We start from the raw sequence: 23,994 nt of genomic DNA on the forward strand, positions 1-23,994 counted from the left end.
CTACAAGGCCAGCCTGCCCCTTCCTCCCCCTCCGTTCCCCCAGCCTGGGCTGTGCCTTCCTTCCAGAGGGCTGTGCGTTGTGTTGTCGTCGTTCTCGGGGGTCAGGCCCCTGCTGAACAGATGCTCGAGACAGAGGTCGCAGAGCGCCCGTGGTGCTGCTGCTGCCTCCGCCGCAAACTGTCCTTCCAACTGCTCTCTCTCTCGCTCTCTGCTGCTGCTGCCTGCACAATTACCTCACAGCCACTGTGCACTATGTTCAGTCACTGAGCACACACACATACATGCACACACACATGCAAGTGCGTAGACACACGTACACGTACACAAGCATGCACGTGCCCATACACACACACTCCTTGTAAGCAGCAGACCCATGGAAACATACAGTATCAGTCAAAATTTTGGAAACCTATTCATTCAAGGATTTTTCTTTTTTTAAACTATTTTTCTACATTGTAGAATAATAGCGAAGACATCCAAACTCTGAAATAACACATGTTTAACACCAAAAAAACACAAAAAAAGTGTTGAACAAATCAAAATATATGTTATATTTTAGATTCTTCAAAGTAGCACCCTTTGCCTTGATGACAGCTTAGCACACTCTTGGCATTCTTTCAACCAGCTTCACCTGGAATGCTTTTCCAACAGTCTTGAAGGAGTTCCCACATATGCTGGGCACTTGTTGGCTGCTTTTCCTTCACTCTGCGGTCCAACTCATCCCAAACCATCTCAATTGGGTTGAGGTCGGGTGATTGTGGAGGCCAGGTAATCTGATGCAGCACTCCATCACTCTCCTTCTTGGTCAAATAGGCCTTACACAGCCTGGAGGTGTGTTTCGGCTCATTGTCCTGTTGAAAAACAAATGATAGTCCCACTAAGCGCAAACCAGATGGGAAGGCGTATCGCTGCAGAATGCTGTGGTAGCCATACTGGTTAAGTGTGCCTTGAATTCTAAATAAATCACTGACAGTGTCACCAGAAAAACACCCCCACACCGTCACACCTCCTCCATGCTTCACGGTGGGAACCACACATGTGGAGATCATTCGTTCACCTACTCTGCGTCTCACAAAGACACGGCGGTTGGAACCAAAAATCTCAAATTTGGACTCATCAGACCAAAGGACAGATTTCCACCTGTCTAATGTTCATTGCTCGTGTTTCTTGGCCCACACAAGTCTCTTCTTCTTATTGGCGTCCTTTAGTAGTGGTTTCTTTGCAGCAATTCAACCATGAAGGCCTGATTCACACAGTCTCCTCTGGACAGTCAATGTTGAGATGTGTCTGTTACTTGAACTCTGTGAAGCATTTATTTGGACTGCTATCGGAAGCTGGTAACTCTAATGAACTTATCCTCTGCAGCAGAGGTAACTCTGCGTCTTCCTTTCCTGTGGCGGTCCACATGAGAGCCAGTTTCATCATAGCACTTGAAGAAACTTTCAAAGTTCTTAAAATGTTCCGTACTGACTGACATTCATGTCTTAAAGTAATGATGGACTGTCATTTCTCTTTGCTTATTTAAGCTGTTCTTGCCATAATATGGACTTGGTCTTTTACCAAATAGGGCTATCTTCTGTATAACACCCCTAACTTGTCACAACACAACTGATTGGCTCAAACGCATTAAGAAGGAAAGAAATACCACAAAAGAACTTTTAACAAAGCACACCTGTTAATTGAAATGCATTCCAGTTGACTAACTCATGAAGCTGGTTGAGAGAATGCCAAGAGTGTGTAAAGCTGTCATCAAGGCAAAGTGTGGCTACTTTGAAGAATCTCAAATTGTCACGGTCGTCGTAATAGATGGACCAAGGCGCAGCGGGTATGTGAATGCTCATTTTTATTAATCCAAAACAAACACGAAAAAATGATAAACGGACGACAAAACAGTCTTGTAGGCTCACACAGCAATACAAGAAACAATCTCCCACAAACCCCAAAACAAACATTCTCCTAATTATAGGACCTTCAATCAGAGGCAACGATAGACAGCTGCCTCCAACTGAAGGCCCCAACACCAATTAGCAAAACATCAAAATACAAACGACTAGACAGAAATAAACTAACATAGAACAATAACCAAAAACCCCGGAATACATAAATCTAACACCCCTCTACATACACAACCACCCCGAACCATATAAAACAAATACCCCCTGCCACGTCCTGACCAAACTCAAATAACAAATAACCCCTTTACTGGTCAGGACGTGACACAAATATAAGATACATTTTGATTTAACACTCTTTTGGTTCCTACATGATTCCATGTGTATTATTTCAGAGTGTTGATGTCTTCACTATTATTCTGCAATAGTACAAATAAAGAAAAACCCTTGAATGAGTAGGTGTGTCCAACCTTTTAACTGGTACTATAGATGTAAGCAAAATACCAGTTCCTACTCATATACAGCTCCCTACAAGCAGTACTGACAAGCACCAGTCAACTGAGGAGCCCCAGCCCAGAGAGAGAAGGACAAACACTGTGGGCCACAGAGACAGACACATGCAGCTAGGGCCACAGAGCCCTTAACACCCTAGCCTCCCTGAACCTAGCACGCTCAGATGAGTCCTCATCCTGAACACACGTCAACAACACCAGATCCCCTCCCTCCCCCTGCTGCCTGGCATGGAACAATGAGCCAGGCGAGCAGGAGAGACCTGTCAGAGCCATCCACCAGGGCACCGCAAACAAGGAAGTGGGCGTCTGCCAAAAAGCCACATTACTTCTGCCTATGTGGCCTTTATGGACTGCGAACCGTGCCAACGCACTGATTCAAAAAAAGTCCTGATCTAAGGAGAAATAGAGGAAAAACAGGAGGAGGAGGAGGACAGAGGAGGACAGAGGAGGACCTATTCAAGGATGTAACCTGATTCCCAGTCACTCATTCGAGTGGGGGACACAGGGAGATTAAACATATTCCTGCACCAGCCACATGTGCTGTACAGGTTGTGTGTGTTGACCCCTGAGTCCATACCCCCCACCCTCACCACCCCCCTTCTGTCCCAATCCTCCACCTCCCCCATCCCCAACTTCCCTTCTCTCCCTCCCACCATTCCTCTGCAGCAGAGGTAACTCTGGGTCTTCCTTTCCTGTGGCGATCCTCATGAGAGCCAGTTTCATTACAGCACTTGATTGTTTTTTGGACAGCACTTTAGGAAAGTTTCAAAGTTCTTAAGATGTTCCGTATTGACTGACATTCATGTCTTAAAGTAATGATGGACTGTCCTTTCTCTTTGCTTATTTAAGCTGTTCTAGCTATAATATGGACTTGGTCTTTTACCAAATAGGGCTATCTTCTGTATAACACTCCTAACTTGTCACAACTCAACTGATTGGCTCAAACACATTAAGAAGGAAAGAAATTCCACAAATTAACTTTTAACAAGGCACACCTGTAATTGAAATGCATTCCAGGTGACTACCTAATGAAGCTAGTTGAGAGAATGCTAAGAGTGTACAAAGCTGTCAATGGCAAAGAGTGGCTACTTTGAAGAATATATTTTGATTTGTTTAACACTTTTTTGGTTACTACATGATTCCATATGTGTTATTTTATATTTTTGATGTCTTCACTATTATTCTACAATGTAGAAAATAGTAGAGCTAAAGAAGAACCCTTGAATGAGTAGTTGTGTCCAAACTTTTGATTGGTCCTGTAGGTGAACAGGTCAATCTGTTTGGTTTGGCTTCTTCAAAGACCATAGCAATAGGGAAAATTGCCAGTGTGTTTGTGTGATGAGCCCAAATTGATACTGTTGAGAACACTAGTGGAATATGTGATGCGCTGAGAGCACTCCTTTTTCGCAACAACATATTACAGTTCTTGGAAAAGCCAGTTTCTCATTTTGACCACATTTAAGATTTTAGTAGAAATACTTCAACGTCTCTACCCTAAAAACACATATTTACACACGTTGCTACTCTGTTTACAACGTGACCGAACACCCCAGCCCAAAACCCAACCAAACTGTCCTCCCGTTCACCCTCTCCCACCGTTCTCCCATCCTCTCCCTGACTCTTCCCCTCTTGGCCCCTATCTGCAGGAATGAGGATCATGTACATGCACGATGACACGGAAACCCTGAAGGACTCGTTCACTGTGCAGCTGACAGATGGCCGCCACACAATCCAGGGGACCGCTCACCTCCGTGTCCTACCAGTCAACGATCAAAAGCCCCGGCTGCTAAAGTAAGGATAAGAAGAACGCCCTGGGAGAAACACTCGGAGCCAAGAAGGGGATAAGGGAGGGATGGGTGAGAAAGGGAAGGGAGGTGGAGGAAGGGGTGGAATGAATGGTGGGAGGGAGAGAAGGGAAGTTGGGGATGGGGGAGGTGGAGGATTGGGACAGAAGGGGGGTGGTGAGGGTGGGGGGTATGGACTCAGGGGTCAACACACACAACCTGTACAGCACATGTGGCGGGTGCAGGAATATGTTTAATCTCCCTGTGTCCCCCACTCGAATGAGTGACTGGGAATCAGGTTACATCCTTGAATAGGTCCTCCTCTGTCCTCCTCTGTCCTCCTCCTCCTCCTGTTTTTCCTCTATTTCTCCTTAGATCAGGACTTTTTTTGAATCAGTGCGTTGGCACGGTTCGCAGTCCATAAAGGCCACATAGGCAGAAGTAATGTGGCTTTTTGGCAGACGCCCACTTCCTTGTTTGCGGTGCCCTGGTGGATGGCTCTGACAGGTCTCTCCTGCTCGCCTGGCCCATTGTTCCATGCCAGGCAGCAGGGGGAGGGAGGGGATCTGGTGTTGTTGACGTGTGTTCAGGATGAGGACTCATCTGAGCGTGCTAGGTTCAGGGAGGCTAGGGTGTTAAGGGCTCTGTGGCCCTAGCTGCATGTGTCTGTCTCTGTGGCCCACAGTGTTTGTCCTTCTCTCACTGGGCTGGGGCTCCTCAGTTGACTGGTGCTTGTCGGTACTGCTTGTAGGGAGCTTTATATGAGTTGGAACTGATACTTTGCTTACATCTATAGTACCAGTTAAAAGGTTGGACACACCTACTCATTCAAGGGTTTTTCTTTATTTGTACTATTGCAGAATAATAGTGAAGACATCAAGACTATGAAATAATACACATGGAATCATGTAGTAACCAAAAGAGTGTTAAATCAAAATGTATCTTATATTTGAGATTCTTCAAAGTAGCCACCCTTTGCCTTGATGACAGCTTTGCACTCTCTTGGCATTCTCTCAACCAGCTTTATGAGTTAGTCAACTGGAATGCATTTCAATTAACAGGTGTGTCTTGTTAAACGTTAATTTGTGGGATTTCATTCCTTCTTAATGCGTTTGAGCCAATCAGTTGTGTTGTGACAAGTTAAGGGTGGTATACAGAAGATAGCTCTATTTGGTAAAAGACCAAGTCCATGTTATGGCAAGAACAGCTCAAATAAGCAAAGAGAAATGACAGTCCATCATTACTTTAAGACATGAAGGTCAGTCAATGCGGAACATTTCAATAAATTTGAAAGTTTCGTAAAGTGCTGTTCCAAAAACCATCAAGTGTTATGATGAAACTGGCTCTCATGAGGACCGCCACAGGAAAGGAAGACCCAGAGTTACCTCTGCTGCAGAGGATAAGTTCATTAGAGTTACCAGCCTCAGAAATTGCAGCCCAAATAAATGCTTCACAGAGTTCAAGTAACAGACACATCTCAACATTAGCTGTTCAAAGGACAATGCGTGAAATCAAGCTTTCACGGTCGAATTGCTGCAAAAAAACACTACTTAAGGACATCAATAATAAGAAGAGACCTGCTTGGGCCAAGAAACGCAAGCAATGGACATTAGACCGTTGGAAATCTGTCCTTTGGTCTGATTTGAGATTTTTGGTTCCAACCGCCGTGTCTTTGTGAGACGCAGAGTAGGTGAACGGATTATCTCTGCCTGTGTCTACTGTAGATGTCTTCACTATTATTCTACAATGTAAAAGAATAAAGAAAAACCCTTGAATGAGTAGGTGTACCCACATTTTTGACTGGTACTCTATACCTTCCCCTCCTTTGGTCCCCAATGTCTCTGTGGCCCTCAGTGTCTTTGCTGGGGATTGAACTCTCTAATAATGTCTCTCTCTTCCTTTTCTTCTCTCTTTCTCTGTCTCTGAATAGCCCCTAGTATGTTTCTTTGTGTCACTGTGGTCCTGACCATATCGTGTATCTTCTCTGTCAGAAATGCAGGAGTGGAGGTGGACTGGATGGACAGGAGGGTGATCTCCAGTGTGGTGTTGGAGGCAGAAGACCTGGACACTCCTACCAGTAAGCTCTACTACATCCTCAATGCTGGACCCAGGTTTGGCAAGCTGCAGGTCAAGGTTAGTGCAAAGCAAAGCCCCTCTTCAAATGATACCCAGAAGATATTTATATCAAAATATTTATAACGTTATATATACAGTGGTTCTTCCTTTAAAAGGTTTGAGCTTATGCCGCGACCGTTTGTGGTAGATGGTGGCATTATGTCATTGCACCACACTACCACAAGGGTGAGTTAGAACGCTGATCTATAGGTAGTCTAAACTGTGGCAAAAATCTGTTTGTAAAATTGACAGCTGTGCCATATAGATTGCAAAATAGTTGGGAAGAGATTTTCGATGTACCGATTCCATGGCACATGGTTAATGAATTGACACGCAATTTTCCGTTCCTCCGGAAAACCCTAATGTTAAAAACAGTCAAATGCTTTCTCTCCATCGCCCACACGTACTTTAAACATTTGGATAATAAAGCATTTAAAGGCTGACATTGGTTGATTTTAATACTTCTGACAGCCAAAATTCTAACTCCACCCATAACTTTTGGACTTTTAAACATTCCCAGAAGGCATGGATTATTATAACCCACTGCAGGCCTAAAACCTATGGGGGCAAACAACATTTCCATGATGGGCTATTAGCAGGACAATAGACTCTTCAACCTTTACAAAAGGATAGCTTGGCTAGGTGTGAAAAAAATCCCCCCAATTTACAATGTATTAAGTACTCTAAAGTTTTTAATTTCTAACTACAAAACATCATGCAACTGCAAAATGTTGTGTAAAGCATATACTGTACAGTATTTCGACATCGACATCTTTATGCTTCTGTTAATAAAATAATCATAAAAATACTCTTTTAAAATGCAGATGTTTATTTCAACTATCAGCAGCACAATAGACTCTAGCCGAGTTTAGGGACTTTAAATACATTAATGAATCCATAACGAATTACTATGGGAATATATATCACTGAAGCATGGGGACTGGTCTTGATAAATCATTCAGATTTTTATTTGGAAATGTTAGGATTATTTTGCTCTTCACTATCACAATATTAAAAACTTTCAAATGCATTCATGAGTTAAATCGATTTAGCCGACATGTTGCGGTTCATCTGATGAAGGTGCACATAGGCCTATTTATATAATGTATATGAATTCGGAGGGCAGAAATGATTACATATTAAAGCATTAGATCTCTCACTGAAGGCGTCAGTCATACAAAATGTATACTTAAAACCAAACAGGTTCTCTAGCAAAGTAGTAAGAATGTCTCACCCCATGTTCAATAATGTCCTTTTCCCCTTTAATCAGATTACAACCGCTCACTTTCGGTTATTTGAAAACAAAATAATCTTCAAAATATATTTATTTTTAAACAAGCCAAAGAAAGTTGGTTGTAATTTCAGTTTAATCCACCAGAAAAGACAGAACAAATAATTCAACAAATATTGTGGTTAAAGTCAAATATACTAATTGATAAAAAAGCCTTTATTTTTCACCCCCAAAAAAGAAAAAGGTGTAATCTTTGTAAACTATATCATAAATAGGACTGTTGGAGTTACGTCACACATGCAGCTAACACAAATATATGGAAATGTCCGCTCTACCCAACATTACAACCAATTAATTGCAGCATTACCACAAAAATGGAAGAGGCAAGTGGAAGGGGGAAAAGTAAGGAACTTGTCTGTCCGCCCTGGAGGCATTTTGAAAACAGGTTTTCAAACTCTTGTTTTTCATAAGGACAAAAGACAGGATGTGGTCCCAAAAACACCTCTCTGACATAGGGTACAGCATATCTCTTGATGATGTCATTTAATGTCTCGCCAGCTTTGATCCATGCCTGGGCCTGCAGCACGCAAAGTTCTTTGTCCAACGAATCATTGGGTCGAAACTACAGAAGAGTACAATATATATATATATATATATATATATATATATATATATATGTACAGTTGAAGTCGGAAGTTTACATACACTTAGGTTGGAGTCATTAAAACGCATTTTTCAACCACTCCACACATTTCTTGTTAACAAACTATAGTTTTGGAAAGTCGGTTAGGACATCTACTTTGTGCATGACACAAGTAATTTTTCCAACAATTGTTTACAGACAGATTATTTCACTTATAACTCAATGTATCACAATTCCAGTGGGTCAGAAGTGTACATACACTAAGTTGACTGCGCTTTTAAACAGCTTGGAAAATTGCAGAAAATGAAGTCATGGCTTTAGAAGCTTCTGATAGGCTAATTGACATCATTTGAGTCTGTGGATGTATTTCAAGGCCTACCTTCAAACTCAGTGCCTCTTTGCTTGACATCATGGGAAAATCAAAAGAAATCAGCCAAGACCTCAGAAAAAAAATTGTAGACCTCCACAAGTCTTATTCATCCTTGGGAGCAATCTGTTCATCTGTACAAACAATAGTACATAAGTATAAACACCATGGGACCACGCAGCCGTCATACCGCTCAGGAAGGAGACGCGTTCTGTCTCCTAGAGATGAACGTACTTTGGTGCGAAAAGTGCAAATCAATCCCAGAACAACAGCAAAGGTTCTTGTGAAGATGCTGGAGAAAACAGGTACAAAAGTATCTATATCCACAGTAAAACACGTCCTATATCGACATAACCTGAAAGGCCACTCAGCAACGAAGAAGCCACTGCTCCAAAACCGCCATAATAAAGCCAGACTACGGTTTGCAACTGCACATGGGGACAAAGATCGTACTTTTTGGAGAAATGTCCTTTGGTCTGATGAAACAAAAATAGAACTGTTTGGCCATAATGACCATCGTTATGTTTGGAGGAAAAAGGGGGAGGCTTGCAAGCCGAAGAACACCATCCCAACCGTGAAGCACGGGGGTGGCAGCATCATGTTGTGGGGGTGTCTTCACAAAATAGATGGCATCATGAGGCAGGAAAATTATGGGGATATATTGAAGCAACATCTCAAGACATCAGTCAGGAAGTTAAAGCTTGGTCGCAAATGGGTCTTCCAAATGGACAATGACCCCAAGCATACTTCCAAATTTGTGGCAAAATGGCTTAAGGACAACAAAGTCAAGGTATTGGAGTAGCCATCACAAAGCCCTGACCTCAATCCTATAGAAAATTTGTGGGTAGAACTGAAAACATGTGTGCGAGCGAGGAGGCCTACAAACCTGACTCAGTTACGCCAGCCCCTGTCAGGAGGAATGGGCCAAAATTCACCCAACTTATTGTGGGAAGCTTGTGGAAGGCTACCCGAAACGTTTGATCCAAGTTAAACAATGTAATGGCAATGCTATCAAATACTAATTGAGTGTATGTAAACTTTTGACCCACTGGGAATGTAATGAAAGAAATAAAAGCTGAAATAAATCATTCTCTCTACTATTATTCTGACATTTCACATTCTTAAAATAAAGTGGTGATCCTAACTGACCTAAGACAGGGAATTCTTACTAGGATTAAATGTCAGGAATTGTAAAAATATATTTAAAATAGTTTAAATATATTTGGCTAAGGTGTATGTACATTTCCGACTTCAACTGTGTGTGTGTATATATATATATATATATATATATGTCACGTTCTGACCAGTAAAAAGGGTCATTTGCCATAGTAGTATGGTCAGGGCGTGGCAGGGGGGTTGTTTTGTGTGGTTTGGGGGGGGGGGGGGTTTCTAGGGGAATTGGTTCTAGTTTTCTATTTCTATGTTTCGTTTTCTATGTTTGGCCGAGTATGGTTTCCAATCAGAGGCAGGTGTCTTTCGTTGTCTCTGATTGGAAGCCATACTTAGGCAGCCTGTTTTCCTTTGGGTTTTGTGGGTGGTTGCTTTCCGTTTAGTTGTTGTACCTGACGGAACTGTTGAGCGTTTGTTATTTTGTTGTTTGAAGTGCGTTCATTAAAATCTAAAGATGAGCACTATATACGCTGCGCCTTCGTCTTTTCACTACGACGCCTGTGACTATATATATATATAAAATATCTTACCGAGCCTTTCCATAAGTCCACATAAGTTTCTTCAACTGTCTTCAGACTGTGATTAGAGCAATGTTTTTTGTTGATGCCAGCAGATTCCAGATTGCCTTTGCCGACCACCCATCATCTTCAACCATCAGTGAGTCGATGGCTTGAATAGTCTCGCTGGAAATGGAATACAATGTAAAAATGTGCAGCATACAGTAATGACCAGCAGTCAATTTATTTAAGCATTATTAGGCCTACTTTAGTTTTGTAGTCTACTATACCCGTTCATTTTCCTTGGTTTTCGCGTTCAGCGTAACAGGCGAATAGCACTGTCCGTGAACATAATCCCCAAGTCTAACAGTATTTTACCAACATGTTTAATTATTCAACGCTCCTTTCTTTTCTCTTCGCTGGAGTTTTTTAAAGAATATAGAAGAAGCCATGGACTCTTGATGGGCTATCAGCAGGACAATAGATTCTTACAAAGTCCACCAAATGCATTGTTTTCTAACCACATCTGGATGGATCCATAACAAATTACTATGGGAATAAATATCACTGAATGACAGAAAGATTGGAATAAAGTAGGCTAATGAAGGAAACAAAGTGTTGCTTAATGGAACACCAAAAGTCATCCAATTGTTGTAATATGATTTGAAGCAATAGACTACCCACGTGTGGTCAACTATTTCAGCACCGTTTCGCATTGCTCTGAGAGAAGCATGGGGACTGGTCTTGATAAATCAATGAGATTTTTATTTTCACTGAATCTCCGTTTGGGTATTGGTCAGCCTACAATTAGGGTGTGGAAATGTTAGGATTATTTTGCTCTTCACTCGCAGTCACTTAGTAGCCTACTCCCGGCCGATCACGTTGTACAGCGCCATATTTTCCTAACGGAAACGCTGACTGTTTTGATTTTCGTTTTTCTTGGAATAGAAGCACCATAATATTAATCAAATGAGTTAAGCAAAAAATCTTAAAATGAATCCAATATACTATGTTCTTTAAAAAAAAGGTTTTAAATTCTCTAGTACAGCCAATATTAAAAACAGTCAAACGCTTCTCAAAGATGCTCTCTGGGGGTCAAACTAGCATTATTGGCAACAGTGGCTGACACTTAAATAATGTGCCATAGAATTCTGCGGCAGCCCGCAAGCTGTGCTGCAGTATGACGTGACTTGTACGACGTAACTTTTAAAGGAAGAACCACTATAGCCTCCGCAGATACATCTGATGTTACCCTCCTGACCTACATCTGACCAAGTGTAAAAGTACAATTTGAGTGTGTTTGTGTATCCTCTTCCCTTTGTGCAGACAGAAGCTGGCTGGACAGACATTGGAGCGGGTCAGAACTTTACCCAGGAGGATGTGGAGTTTAATCGCTTGTGGTACGCCCACACTACTGGCACCGGGTTCAAAGGTCATGACAGCATCCGTTTCACCCTCAGTGACCTAGACAACGAGTCCCCACCTCAGAGCTTCTTCATCTCAGTACGCACCATCCAGAAGGGTGAGGACAGGACAGCCTCATGGGCACAGTTTTATTATTATGATTAGAGTTCTTACTTAAATACTTTAAGACAAACAACCACACCATTTTGTTTTCAGGAAATTTGTCTTTAACATTTTGAGGTGGACCATCTCTTCCTCTCTGGAGGAGCCTCCTCTTATCAGCATAATGTAACTACTTTATCAATCACATAACACGTAGTCGCGTATTGTCTATAGATCTAGCATTACGTAGTACTTGGCTGGCAAAGAAAGAGGTAAAAACAAATAGGTAAATTCAGTACACTTTGTTAACCCACCAAGACACAACAACAACAACCTGGGTGGAGCACGGCACGGCAGCCATTTTGTGCCTCAGCGCACCACACATGCATCAGCAACGTCCCAAAACAAACTTTCTCCAGCCGCTGCGTCTTGGCCATGTATAATTGAATAGGTGGCTTTCCCTATAGCCAGGCCAGCTTTTCCAGTTGGGTGAGCATGACATGCGAGGCGTATAGAAGCGAAGAGAGTTGAGGAGAGGGAGTGCAATCAGGGGTGCGCTTGGCCCTCTTGGCTCGGTGCCCTCTGATCCTGGAGGAGCGAAGGTGAGAAAAGCCCACACACTCGGCACCGCAGGAAGAGCCACCTCGGAACGTGAATAATTGAAGGATGTAGGGGGTGAACAGACGTAGAGTTTTGGTTGCCTCTGCGGTTCTCTTATTGTTGTGTTGTCGTCGTCATTGCTCGCTCAAGTCACTGCCAGGCTATTGTTGAAAACAAACCATTCATACAGGTTTTTGGTACAGTTCATATTGTGTTAGCCTATTTCGATAGGCTAACACAATATGAACTGTACCAAAAACTCAAGTGCATCTAAGATAAGCTGACAGTCCCTGATATTGGGCACTAACGTGCTTTATTTGATGTTTATAATGCACTTTTTATCGATTTTTAAACTCAGAAAGTAAAAAATGAAGCCTTGATACAAAAAGCTGCTATTGCTTGACCTAAATGACTGTTCTCCTGTGTCCAGGTGACATAGTGCTGGTCACCAGGCCGGTCACCCTGATGGAGGGAGAGCGGCTCATCCTGACCACAGACATCCTACTGGCTACGGACGGGGCCGCCAGACCGGGGGAGGTGCTCTACACCGTGTCCATTCCGCCCAAACACGGACACGTCCACGACGTCCAGCGTCCCGGAATGCCGTTCCTCAGCTTCTCCCAGCTGGACGTGGCGGCCCAGCGTGTGTGTTACACCCATGACAACAGTCACACGGCTGAGCAGGACTCCTTCAGGTCAGACTGACACGTTGTGGTATTTTGTTTCATTTTGTATTTTTTTTGTTGGACGTACAAGACTTAGGGGCCGATACAAACATTTCTTGAAATAGTGTATTGTCCATTTTCTTCAGACTGACACATTAGTGGAATATTGGATGATTGAATTTAAATCTTTCTTGTTCATTCAGATTTAATTGGATGTGTGTTTGGCTCAAATTTCAGGCACAATTATGTTAACAATAAAATAATAATATCTCCTTTTGACTTGAAAGATATGGCATAAAATGTCATTAATTAGTCTGTTGATATTAACTGAATAAGAAAGATTTTTAGTGCCTGCCCAAAAAGTATCACACAAATTCGGACGGAGTATTTGAGCATCAAAAGAAGCTCAGCAAAAAAATGAAAAGTGTGAAGAGATGAGAGCTCTGCTACAGTATGTTTATGTGCCTCTTCCAGCCAATTTGGCAGGAGGCTTGGGTGGAGAGAGAGATGGCGGGCGTATGGCTGACCTGTCCTCTCCTCTGTCTGCTCTCCTCTCCGTCCCTGGTGTGTCTGAGGACGCTGGTTTGTCACCCAGAAGCCTGGCACACACAAACACACACACACACTCACAGAGAGAGAGAGCCTGGCTGTGTTTCACCTCAGGGTCAGCTGGGAGCCAGGAGCCTTTCTGCAGCCAAGCCAGCCGAGGTTGAGAGGAGATGGGGGGGGGGGGGCACTTTAGTGGGGGCACACACACTGCCAATGCTCTCTGCCAAAGAGGGAGGTGATAGCCGTCCAGCATGGGGCAGTAGTACTGGTATTTCTTAACTGACACATTGAACCCAATAGAGCAATCAGCCATGTTATCCACCCGCTTCTCAGCACTCAAATACAAACTAACCACATCCTTAGATCCAAAGCATCCATCTATTTAACTGTGACTATTTCTACTGGGTTCTACTTGGTTCTGGCTAAACCTATGTGTATGAGCGTATCTGACCAGCTCCACGCTGTATTGGTGTGTGATACAGAATGTTCCATTTGGAGGGGGACTGGTGGCAGTGTGTGATGGCAGCGGTTGGCACCTCAGATGGGGTCACACCTGAGCACACACCTGTGCATCAGAGCAGGGGCCTGGCCCAGGCCCCAGGCAGAAGGTGTTTTCTATGCCCCCCTCTTCTGGTCACCGTGACAGCGGATGATGAATGGGCATTATTAGGAGAATGATAATGCCGGCTGGCATCGGTTGCCATGGCGGCCAGAAAGGAGTGTACAGAGTACAGACAGGCATCTCTGGGAACAATTACCTAGCAAATATGGGATGGTGGAGATGGCAGATGTTGCACCGGTTTGGCTTAGAGAGGGGGACCTGTGTGTGTGTGTGTGTGTGTGTGTGTGTGTGTGTGTGTGTGTGTGTGTGTGTGTGTGTGTGTGTGTGTGTGTGTGTGTGTGTGGTGGCCAGTGTGTTGTTCGTGGTGGCTGGTGGAGCCTAGGGCAGTTCTCAGCTGCAGGGCTGTGTGTGTGAGAGACAGATTGACTTGGCAGAGGGTTGAACGAGTGCTAAAATCTGTCCACACACACACACAAACCACTGTCCCCATTTCAGCTCCAGTACATTGTCACTGTAGCATGTGGTGAGCCATGGACCAGTCTGTGAGTACACAACAAGACTCACCCAGCTTGAAAATGGGAAAGGGGCCTTATGATTGACATATTGCCTTTTTAAATTGGATCTGTAATAAAGCTAGCCTCATGGGTGAATAATGTGATGGATTTTATGTTTTTAGATCACTTTGAGATTATATTCATTTTGGTAGTTATTTTTCAATGCTATAGCTAATTTAAAAAAAATTGTACTTTCTATCATACAGATTGTGTTTGCCAGTGGCATCATGCAAAAAATGGCCTGTTTACTTATCATATTTGCACACTTTCCCCATCCCTCTTTTGCTCTTATACAAGCTGTCCACGAGTTGGCATCTGCCCTTTGAACTGAACCTCCATCTCCTGTGTTTTAATGGACACGTCACCGCAGTAGCCCACAGCAAAACCACAAAACCCAACTACGTGCCTATATAAACGAATACGCCTAACTACATGCCAATAACCAAACTTCATCTATATAAACGATATACCTATATAAACGAATACGCCTAACTACATGCCAATAACCAAACTTCATCTATATAAACGATATACCTATATAAACGAATACGCCTAACTACATGCCAATAACCAAACTTCATCTATATAAACGATATACCTATATAAACGAATACGCCTAACTACATGCCAATAACCAAACTTCATCTATATAAACGATATACCTATATAAACGAATACGCCTAACTACATGCCAATAACCAAACTTCATCTATATAAACGATATACCTATATAAACGAATACGCCTAACTACATGCCAATAACCAAACTTCATCTATATAAACGATATACCTATATAAACGAATACGCCTAACTACATGCCAATAACCAAACTTCATCTATATAAACGATATACCTATATAAACGAATACGCCTAACTACATGCCAATAACCAAACTTCATCCATCCACTTTTCCATTTCCTCCCCACAGCTTCGTCGTCACCAACGGCATCAGCTCCCACAGCGGCTCCCTGCACTTCACCATAGAACACAGTGACCGGATCCCGCCGTCCCTCAACCGCAATACCGGCCTCCAACTGACAGAGGGAGCGGTGAAGTCCATCACACCAGACCACCTGGAGCTCACCGACCCAGATACTGCTGTGGGGAACCTGACCTATGCCCTCACCCAGCCCCCGCAGTACGGCAAGCTGCTCCTCAAGGGGTACCCACTGACATTACCCCGTTTTACCCAGACTGATATCAACAACATGGACCTGGCTTACCAGCACTACCAGGGCAGCCTGGCCCAGATTGACAGATTTAGTCTGATGCCGTCTGATGGTACTAACAGAGGATACCTGGAGTATGGACAGCTGAAGGAGGAGCCGCTGGTCTTCACAATACAGGTGGGCTTTACTGGTTTTTATACTTGAATTGGGTTGCCTGTGTGAATATAAGCGCTGATCTCGGACCAGTTACGCCTTTTAGATCATTATTATACAGTGCTCCCTCCCTCACTCCAGTCCCGAACTGCTTTAATCAACTCTTAATTTTCCCCTAAAATCTTCTCATTTTGATTTCCTTTTTGTCTGTGTACTGTAACTCAGCTTTTAGCTGTGAATGTGTACAAGCTGAAATAAACCTTGCTATAATATACACTGAGTGTACAAAACATTAGGAACACTTTCCATGAGATAGTCTGACCAGGTGAATCCAGGTGAAAGCTACTTATTGATGTCACTTGTAAAATCCACTTCAGTCAGTGTAGATGAAGGGGAGGAGACAGGTTATAGAAGGATTTTTAAGCCGTGAGACAATTGATACATGGATTGTGTATGTGTACCATTCAGAGGGTGAATGGGCAAGACAAAACATTTAAGTGCCTTTTGAATGGGGTATGGTAGTAGGTGCCAGGCTCACCAGTTTGAGTGGGTCAAGAACTGCAAAGCTGCTGAGTTTTTCACACTCAACAGTTTCCCCTGTGTATCAAGAACGGTCCACCACCCAAAGGACATCCAGAAAACTTGACACAACTGTGCATTGGAGTCAACATGGCCAGCATTCCTGTGGAATGCTTTTTACTCCTCGTAGAGTCCATGCCCCGATGAACTGAGGCTGCTCTGAGGGCAAAAGGGGGTGCAACTCAATATTAGGAAAGTGTTCTTAGTGTTTTTGTACACTCGGTGTATATGGACATGAAGGACCTGATCCTAGATCAGCATTCCTACTCGTAGACGCGTTGGGAATATGAACCCAGGCTTCTAAGCATACAGTGTCACCAAACATACAGTACACAGATGTACTAAACGTTTGCGGCTTTCATTTGCAACGGAAATAAAGTATAAAAGGGAGAGCAAAATGTTGGGGAAATAAAGTGACGAAAATATGAATAATATCCAAACTATCAATCATGTATTTTCTTCTTCCCACAAGCAATGATTTCACCGTGAGCTATCTTCGTAGTGGTATTCACTCAGACAGGGAGAGGGGAGAGAGTTAACCCAGGCCTCCCTACAGTATTGCATACTAAACTGTCAGCCTGCCGGGCTGTTGTGGCCAGGTGGATGAGGCTGCTGCTGTGACACTGTGCTCCTTGTGCCTCCCCTCTCCTGTGGCCCGCCACGCACTCACATATTCTACAGCTGAAAACGGTCAGCCAGGCGGATAACCTACTGGCCAGCCCACCCTGCCCTGGGCCTCGGTGGGGGTGGTCATAGGCAGGCACAGGTGAGGCAGCCTGGCCAGCAAATGTCCCCTTCGGTCTAGCGGGACTCTCTGTCTGTCACTTGGCTAGAGCCTCGCTACGCCACCGTGAGCTAAACAACGTGGGTCCGCTCCTCTCAATGCTTAACCTCTGGCCCCGTTAAGACCATACTATGCATTCAGTACAGTGGCACTAGCATCATAAATAATATCTACACCAGACCTCCCAAGTGGAGGACCTCCGAGGCTATAGTACAGGTAGTGCATGATAACAAGTTGTGTAAATAACTATCACTTATATCCTTAATATATTAGCCCTTATTTCTCTATAATTCTTCTCTGTACGCAATCAGAGAGGACTTTATTTGGGCCAAACATGTCATAATTTTTTTCGTCTGATGTTTTATAAAAAATAACGTACCAGAATACAATACGCTTTTTTTTGTAATTGCATCTATGAAGACTTGCTGTCTCCTACAGTGGAATTAAGATACTCAACGCCCAACGTTTCTTTTGTCATGAGACATAATCAGAGCACCCTCTTCTGGCCTATTGATAGAAGTGCGGGTGACAGTACATTTACTGTGGTCACTATCACTGGTCATGGAGACCCACACGGTGTGCAGGTTTTTGTTCCAGCCCACCTCTAACACACTTGATTCAACTAACCAGCTGATCACCAAGACCTTCATCTGTTTAATCAGTTGTGTTTGTTAGTGCTGGGCAGGAACAAAAGCCTGCGCAACATCTGGGTCTCCAGGACCAGTATTGGCTGAAAAGATTTGGCATGGGACCTCAGATCCTCAAAAAGTTCTACAGCTGTACCATTTAGAGCACCTTGACTGGCTGTATCACCGCTTGGTGTGGCAACTGCTCGGCATCGGACCACAAGGAGCTACAGAGGGCAGTGTGTACGGCCCAGCACATCACCCAGTACATCCTGCCATCCAGGACCTCTATACCAGGCGTGTCAGAGGAAGGCCCTAGAAATTGTCAAAGACTCCAGCCACCCAAGTCATAGACTGTTCTCTCTGCTAATGAGCACGATCTTGTCCACCTCTAGGTGGAGCATGTAGACAGGAATCCCCCCAGCCTGGTGACCAAGAGGATCCCCAGTACAGTGGAGAACCTCTCAGGGGGACCAGGGGACAAGCAAGGCATCTACATCACGTCACGTGACCTCCAGGCCTCTGACCCCGACAGTCCCGCCCAGGAACTGGAGTTCACCATCACACGGCCGCCTCACTTCGGCTACCTAGAGAACTCCCTCACCGGTAGCTCCTTTTCTTCGAATTGTATCAACTTTATAGATAAACAGAGGGGAAATTAGATTAATTATAAAAAAATTGGTGATAAAATGTTTTTTTTACTTTAAATTAACTTAATATACTTACCTGGGTATGTTGAGTGAGAGGTGGTAGGTTTTGAGGATATTGTATGTTCAGTCAAATATCTAGATTGAACCTTCAAGAAAGGGTTATGGTACATGTTACAATCTGTGGATACAAAACAAGTCTTGGTGCCATTTGAAAGTACAGTACCTTACATGAAATGAGCTGCAGTAGTAGTGAATACATCAGGGTTATAGTAAAGTGTTCTGTAGTCCATGTGTGCACTGTGCAGTGTAGTGACAGCTTTTTCTCTGTTCTTTGCGTTTGCCTAGGGGCGTACATCAAAGGACGCTTCACCCAGAGGGATTTGGAGCAGCGCGCCGTGCTCTATGTCATCCCCACCGACATGGAGGTGACGGGGGACAGCTTTGAGTTCCGTGTCACTGACCCCGCGGGAAACACCATGCTGCCTGAAATGTAGGTTTTATTCCATTGGTACATACAGTATTACCTCAACTACCTCGTACTCCTGCACATTGACTCAGTACCGGTACTTCGTGTATATAGCCTCGTTATTGTTATTTTATTGCGATATAATAAAAATAATTAAAAAATATATATTTTCATACTTTTTAATTCTGCATTGTTGGGAAAGGGCTGGTAAGTAAGCAGTTCACGATACAAAAAAGGTTGAGAGACACTGCTTTATACTATAAAGATGAATTTGAAGGTGAGCACTTTCTGTGCACAGTTATAGTGGGTACAATAGACCGATTCACACACAGCTTAGAATCTTCCCAAATGTCATGACTGATACCATATATAAAAAAATAACCTGTTCCCAGATCTGTATGTACTGTATGTCAATGGTATGACAATGATAGTCAGTTGGCTAAAGCACATACAGATGGGACCAGGGTAAAATAAAGAGGAGTCTAGCCACGCTTGACCTCTCCTGTTCACTCTTGACCGCACCTGTGGCCTGTCTCACAGACTGCAGCTGACGTGGTCTCGGGTGGAGCTGTCGGCTACGTGTTACCGGGTGTGTGAGAACGCAGGCATGCTGCAGGTGCAGCTGATGCGCAGTGGGAAAAGCATGGACCCGGCCTACATTGCTATTCAGGTACAGTAGAGTGGTGTCCTGAACACAACTCACACCAGTCAACTGAACAGCCGAGCTGTGGATTAGAGCAGCTAGGGTCAAGGGTTAACAATCCTACTCACTCATATTGAATTGACCTTGTAAAACAATGTCTGGCGGTAAAGCTGTATAAGTTGAATTGAATGGGACTTGAATCTAAGTCTAAGAATGTCAACCCCTCTTTCTCTGTTTTCAGGTGGAAGATGGTACTGCCAAGGTGGGGAAAGATTTCACCCACAGCACGGCCAGTCTGATCCAGTTCGATCCAGGTCTGTGATGATCCACATCAACGGGTGGCCAACCCTGCTCCTGTGTGTGTGTGTGTGTGTGTGTGTGTGTGTGTGTGGGGGGGGGGTAGTTGATATACCTATAATAATGTTATTAGTTGATATAGCTACCTCCTCTTCGCTCTCCCTGTATGACTGATTAGGAGTCAACGTGAAAACCTGGAACATTTACCTGAAAGATGACGGCCTGGAAGAAAACCATGAGACGTTCACCGTGATTCTGAATGGCCCCAAGAACACTGTTCTGGGTCAGAGGAACTCAGCCAGTGTGGAGATAGTGGATCCTAGAGGAGGCGAGTTAAGAATGATTCAGTGATTGGTTATATAATACAGTAGGCTGAGAGCTGCGTTCTGATGCTCTGTACCCTGTCTTGCTGTAAGCCTTCCTAGGCAGCAGAGGGTGCATGTTGCCTATGGTTAATTGGAACATTTGATATACTGATGCAGAGTGATGTTTACATGTCATACATGTGTGATGTCTGGGTTTCGAGCGTGGGGCGTCTGCGTGCCACAAGACTTTGTGACAAGGAGGCCCTACCTGAATATGCCCAATAAGTACACACATTTGTCATTTTCTGTTTCAAACTGTTTCCTCTCTCTTGTTGTACTTTATTGGACATAACCCAGGGTCATGTTCATTAAGCACCGAACGGAAGAAAGCAGACTGAAACAGGAAGGAACTACGTGGAATTGTCCAATAAGAAACGCTCATTTTTATTTTCCATTGCAAAACAGTTTGAAATGTTTTCCGTTGTGTGCCCTAATGAACGTGACCCTGGTTTCGCTGTCGCTCTGTCTCGCATTCTCTCTCTACAGGAATGTGCGACCCAGAGGACCTGAGGGTTGAGGAAGATGAAAAAGGAGTACCTTCAACCGCTCACGTCCCCCAGTCCCCACAGCTAGAGGAGCACGTCACTGACATTGAAACAGACCTGCTGTGGGAGAGCCGCCCCCATCCACCAAGGGGGGACGTGCCCAACCGGAGGCCCTTCCTTGACTATGGGGATGGAGAGGGGGAGCCCCAGGACCAGGCCCAGGCTACTCAGTTTCACAGCCAGGCCACCAGACAACTCAGACTGCAGGGCAGCAGCAACAGTAATAGCAACAGTCGCACGGTGAGCCTCTGAGTTTCACCAAGTACTTGATTGGAGCCCAGCACAACAATTACTATCAACAACGCTATGTTGACTTTAGCATTTATTTTTTGAGAAACTGATGTGAAACTTTGGAGGTTTTTTGATATTCAAATGATGTCTGCGGAAGAGAGTTGTCGAAGCCAGACATTAACTTGCCATTTACTATTGATTGGTTGTTGAATTTCTCCTGAAGGGAATGTCAAATTCAACATAGTGGTTTTATGAATAGTGCCAGCATCTATACTGCATGTTAGCCATGTCTCTCCTCTGTGATTCTAGGTCCTTCATTCAGGTGTCAAGAGAAAGAGTGAAGAGAAAGTCTGGACGGTAAGACTTTTCCATATACTGTAAACCTCAGAAATTTGGAAGTCGAGAGGTCAGTCGACTCCTGATAAGTGTACTCGCTATCTAAGTGCAATATACCTTTCCAGTCCAAATATCCGAACATTGTTTTGAATTTCTCATGATAACGGCGTACTCTGGTTTAGTTCTCATTGCCACAACAGGGTCAAACTGTTGCATTTATCAAGAGTTGACTGTATATATGTGTCACATTTTATTGTGTCCCCACTCTCCACTAGTTCCATGCACTCACCCCACTGAGACTAGAGGAAAGGAGGCTGCCGATTCCAGAGCCCATCCCCCAGGTGCACCCGGACCTCCAGGTGATCCCCATCTGGAGCTGGTCTGGCCACAGGGAGTTCCTCCATGAGGTGAGGGTGGGGGATGCCCCCCAGGATGATGCCCCTGTACCCTCGCACAAACAACACAGGGCTGGTCGCCAGCGCAAGGTGAGGGCATTGTTTTAACTAAAGGGGGGCTAGGGGGGTTGGGTGCAATGTTCCCTCTAAGCTGCGCGCGAGCTCGCAGTAGCCTCGAGTCTGCCGTGCAGCTCCCCAGGACTGCTGCGCAGAAATATTAGCCCACAGAGAGAAGCACGAGATTGAACTTCACTCAACTTTCTAGAGCAGTGGTCACCCAACCTGGTCGATCGTTATTTCAAGGCATTCCTAGTCGATCGCCAAACATTTCTGTAAAAAAAACAACGATAAAGCATTGTGTTCCTATTTTTGTACAATTTTTCTCAGGCTGCTGGTGGTAGGTGCACCCGATTCAGCTGCCCTGGCCCTGCGAACCGGATATGTGAACGGTCGCCATTTTGAACCATTTAATGTGTCTGAAGGTACAAACTCTTCCTTCGCGGAGGACCCAGAGAGCAAATCGAGTGCACTTTACGTTTACCGCTGGCCAATCGTATGGCTCAGATTACCGTGTCTGCAGTAAAGTAGCAGGCATAAAAGAAAACTATGGCGAAGTTGATACTGTGAGATTTCAAAACGTTTAAATCCATGACTAGAGAGACTGTCAACGAATACAGCAAAGAGATGCTGTTTTTATGATTGAGTTTAAGTTCTTACTCAGCACTGTCAACACTTTGTATTCAACACTTTATAAGCCATAAAATGCACGTTCTTCCTATTTACACTCAGCGCTACAACAAGCATTGCAGCAGTAAAGAATGAGTAGGAAAGTGTATCTATAGGCTTGCGTTGTTGTTGTTGTTAGCAGCTTGGGTCTTTTTTAATATCGAGGAATATTTCACTTTCTCTGTTCATGTGAGTAACGACATGAATTTGTGCGTGAGGCAAAAATAATGCGGTGTGACTCGAGTTTTGCCATCAGCTGGAAGACTGTGCCCCTTTTTGGTCAGTGTCAGTGGAGGAAAGGGAGAGCGGAGGGACGTTGAGAGACGGACCCTCAGTCTGCTGCTCTCTCCCTCTGCTGAGACTGACCATCAGATGCAGGCACCATCAGCCCAGTAAAATAAAAAGCAAATGATTTAAATGTATGCTCACTCAGCCGTGCTTCACAAGTAATACAATAACGGATCTATTACTAGTGTAATCATATAGCCTACCTCAAATTTGAAATATATATATTTTTAAATGGCCCGAACAACAATGCATTGGCAGGGCAATTCATGTAAATCCAATATGCGGTAATAACGTATTGGCAGTGATGTGTATTCATGGATGCCAAGGGAAGCCAGGCTTCTCAATTTTTTGTTACCAACAATTACTTTTTTTTAAACATTAAATCATTTCTTTCATCTCTCTGTTTCCTAATTTTCCCTTCAATTCGCAAGAGGCTGAATGTACCTCACAGGAGAAAGCATCCGAGCAAGCGAAACAGCGCCCCCTCTGTCTCTCTACGTGTAGGCCATCTATCTGATGCTGTCTGGTCCAAACGAGTATTACATTGTTGCCGCCCCTAGCATTGAACGCAAGGGAAGCCAGTGAACATCTGGCCTCCCTTGACAATAAAAAGTATGCAAAATGAGCCAATCAGCATTGAGCTAAACTAAGCGAGCTCAACTGGGGAATGGTCCTGGCGCACCTAAAAAAAAGTGTCAAGGGAAGCAGGCTTGGATTTGGTGATTCTCCCATCAAATCCTATTGAGAGCATACGTCACTGACAGAAAAACTTGAATTGTTGCATCTTGTTGTAGCTATTGTCTCTTTCCTAAATTAGCCATGGATGGAGATAGGGATTTGGACTCACGGTTTTACTTAATTCTCCGTACTGGACAATGATTACAATGTCGATTCTGATCCAACCATTAATTCATACACCGAGAGCATGGAAGTTTAATATGTAACTAGATGTAGAAGGCTAATGTTAAATAGCTAACGTTGCCTATGAATGGAAGTTAGGCTAGAGAGCAAACATTTTAACCAGGTAGCCTAGGACAACAAAAAATAAAAGCATGTACTGTATGACAGAGTGATAGACCATTTCATCAACGT

General features: G+C 43.9%; 1 protein-coding gene across 2 annotated transcripts in view; it reads left to right on the top strand.

Moving 5' to 3' along the window:
* frem1b (Fras1 related extracellular matrix 1b) overlaps positions 1 to 23,994 on the top strand; it is a 57,842-nt gene that overhangs the window by 26,774 nt on the left and 7,074 nt on the right. For both annotated transcript variants that reach the window (XM_029706511.1, XM_029706512.1), the window contains 13 exons: positions 4,051 to 4,195; positions 6,180 to 6,321; positions 11,538 to 11,733; positions 12,748 to 13,012; positions 15,578 to 15,995; positions 18,356 to 18,566; positions 18,956 to 19,100; positions 19,617 to 19,746; positions 19,961 to 20,033; positions 20,195 to 20,344; positions 20,868 to 21,166; positions 21,467 to 21,514; positions 21,769 to 21,978. In XM_029706511.1, coding sequence (XP_029562371.1) covers positions 4,051 to 4,195; positions 6,180 to 6,321; positions 11,538 to 11,733; positions 12,748 to 13,012; positions 15,578 to 15,995; positions 18,356 to 18,566; positions 18,956 to 19,100; positions 19,617 to 19,746; positions 19,961 to 20,033; positions 20,195 to 20,344; positions 20,868 to 21,166; positions 21,467 to 21,514; positions 21,769 to 21,978 — 2,432 coding nt within the window. The remainder of the gene's footprint in view (positions 1 to 4,050; positions 4,196 to 6,179; positions 6,322 to 11,537; positions 11,734 to 12,747; positions 13,013 to 15,577; positions 15,996 to 18,355; positions 18,567 to 18,955; positions 19,101 to 19,616; positions 19,747 to 19,960; positions 20,034 to 20,194; positions 20,345 to 20,867; positions 21,167 to 21,466; positions 21,515 to 21,768; positions 21,979 to 23,994) is intronic.

This window comes from Salmo trutta, chromosome 22 (genome assembly GCF_901001165.1).
Source record: "Salmo trutta chromosome 22, fSalTru1.1, whole genome shotgun sequence".
Lineage (NCBI taxonomy): Eukaryota > Metazoa > Chordata > Actinopteri > Salmoniformes > Salmonidae > Salmo > Salmo trutta.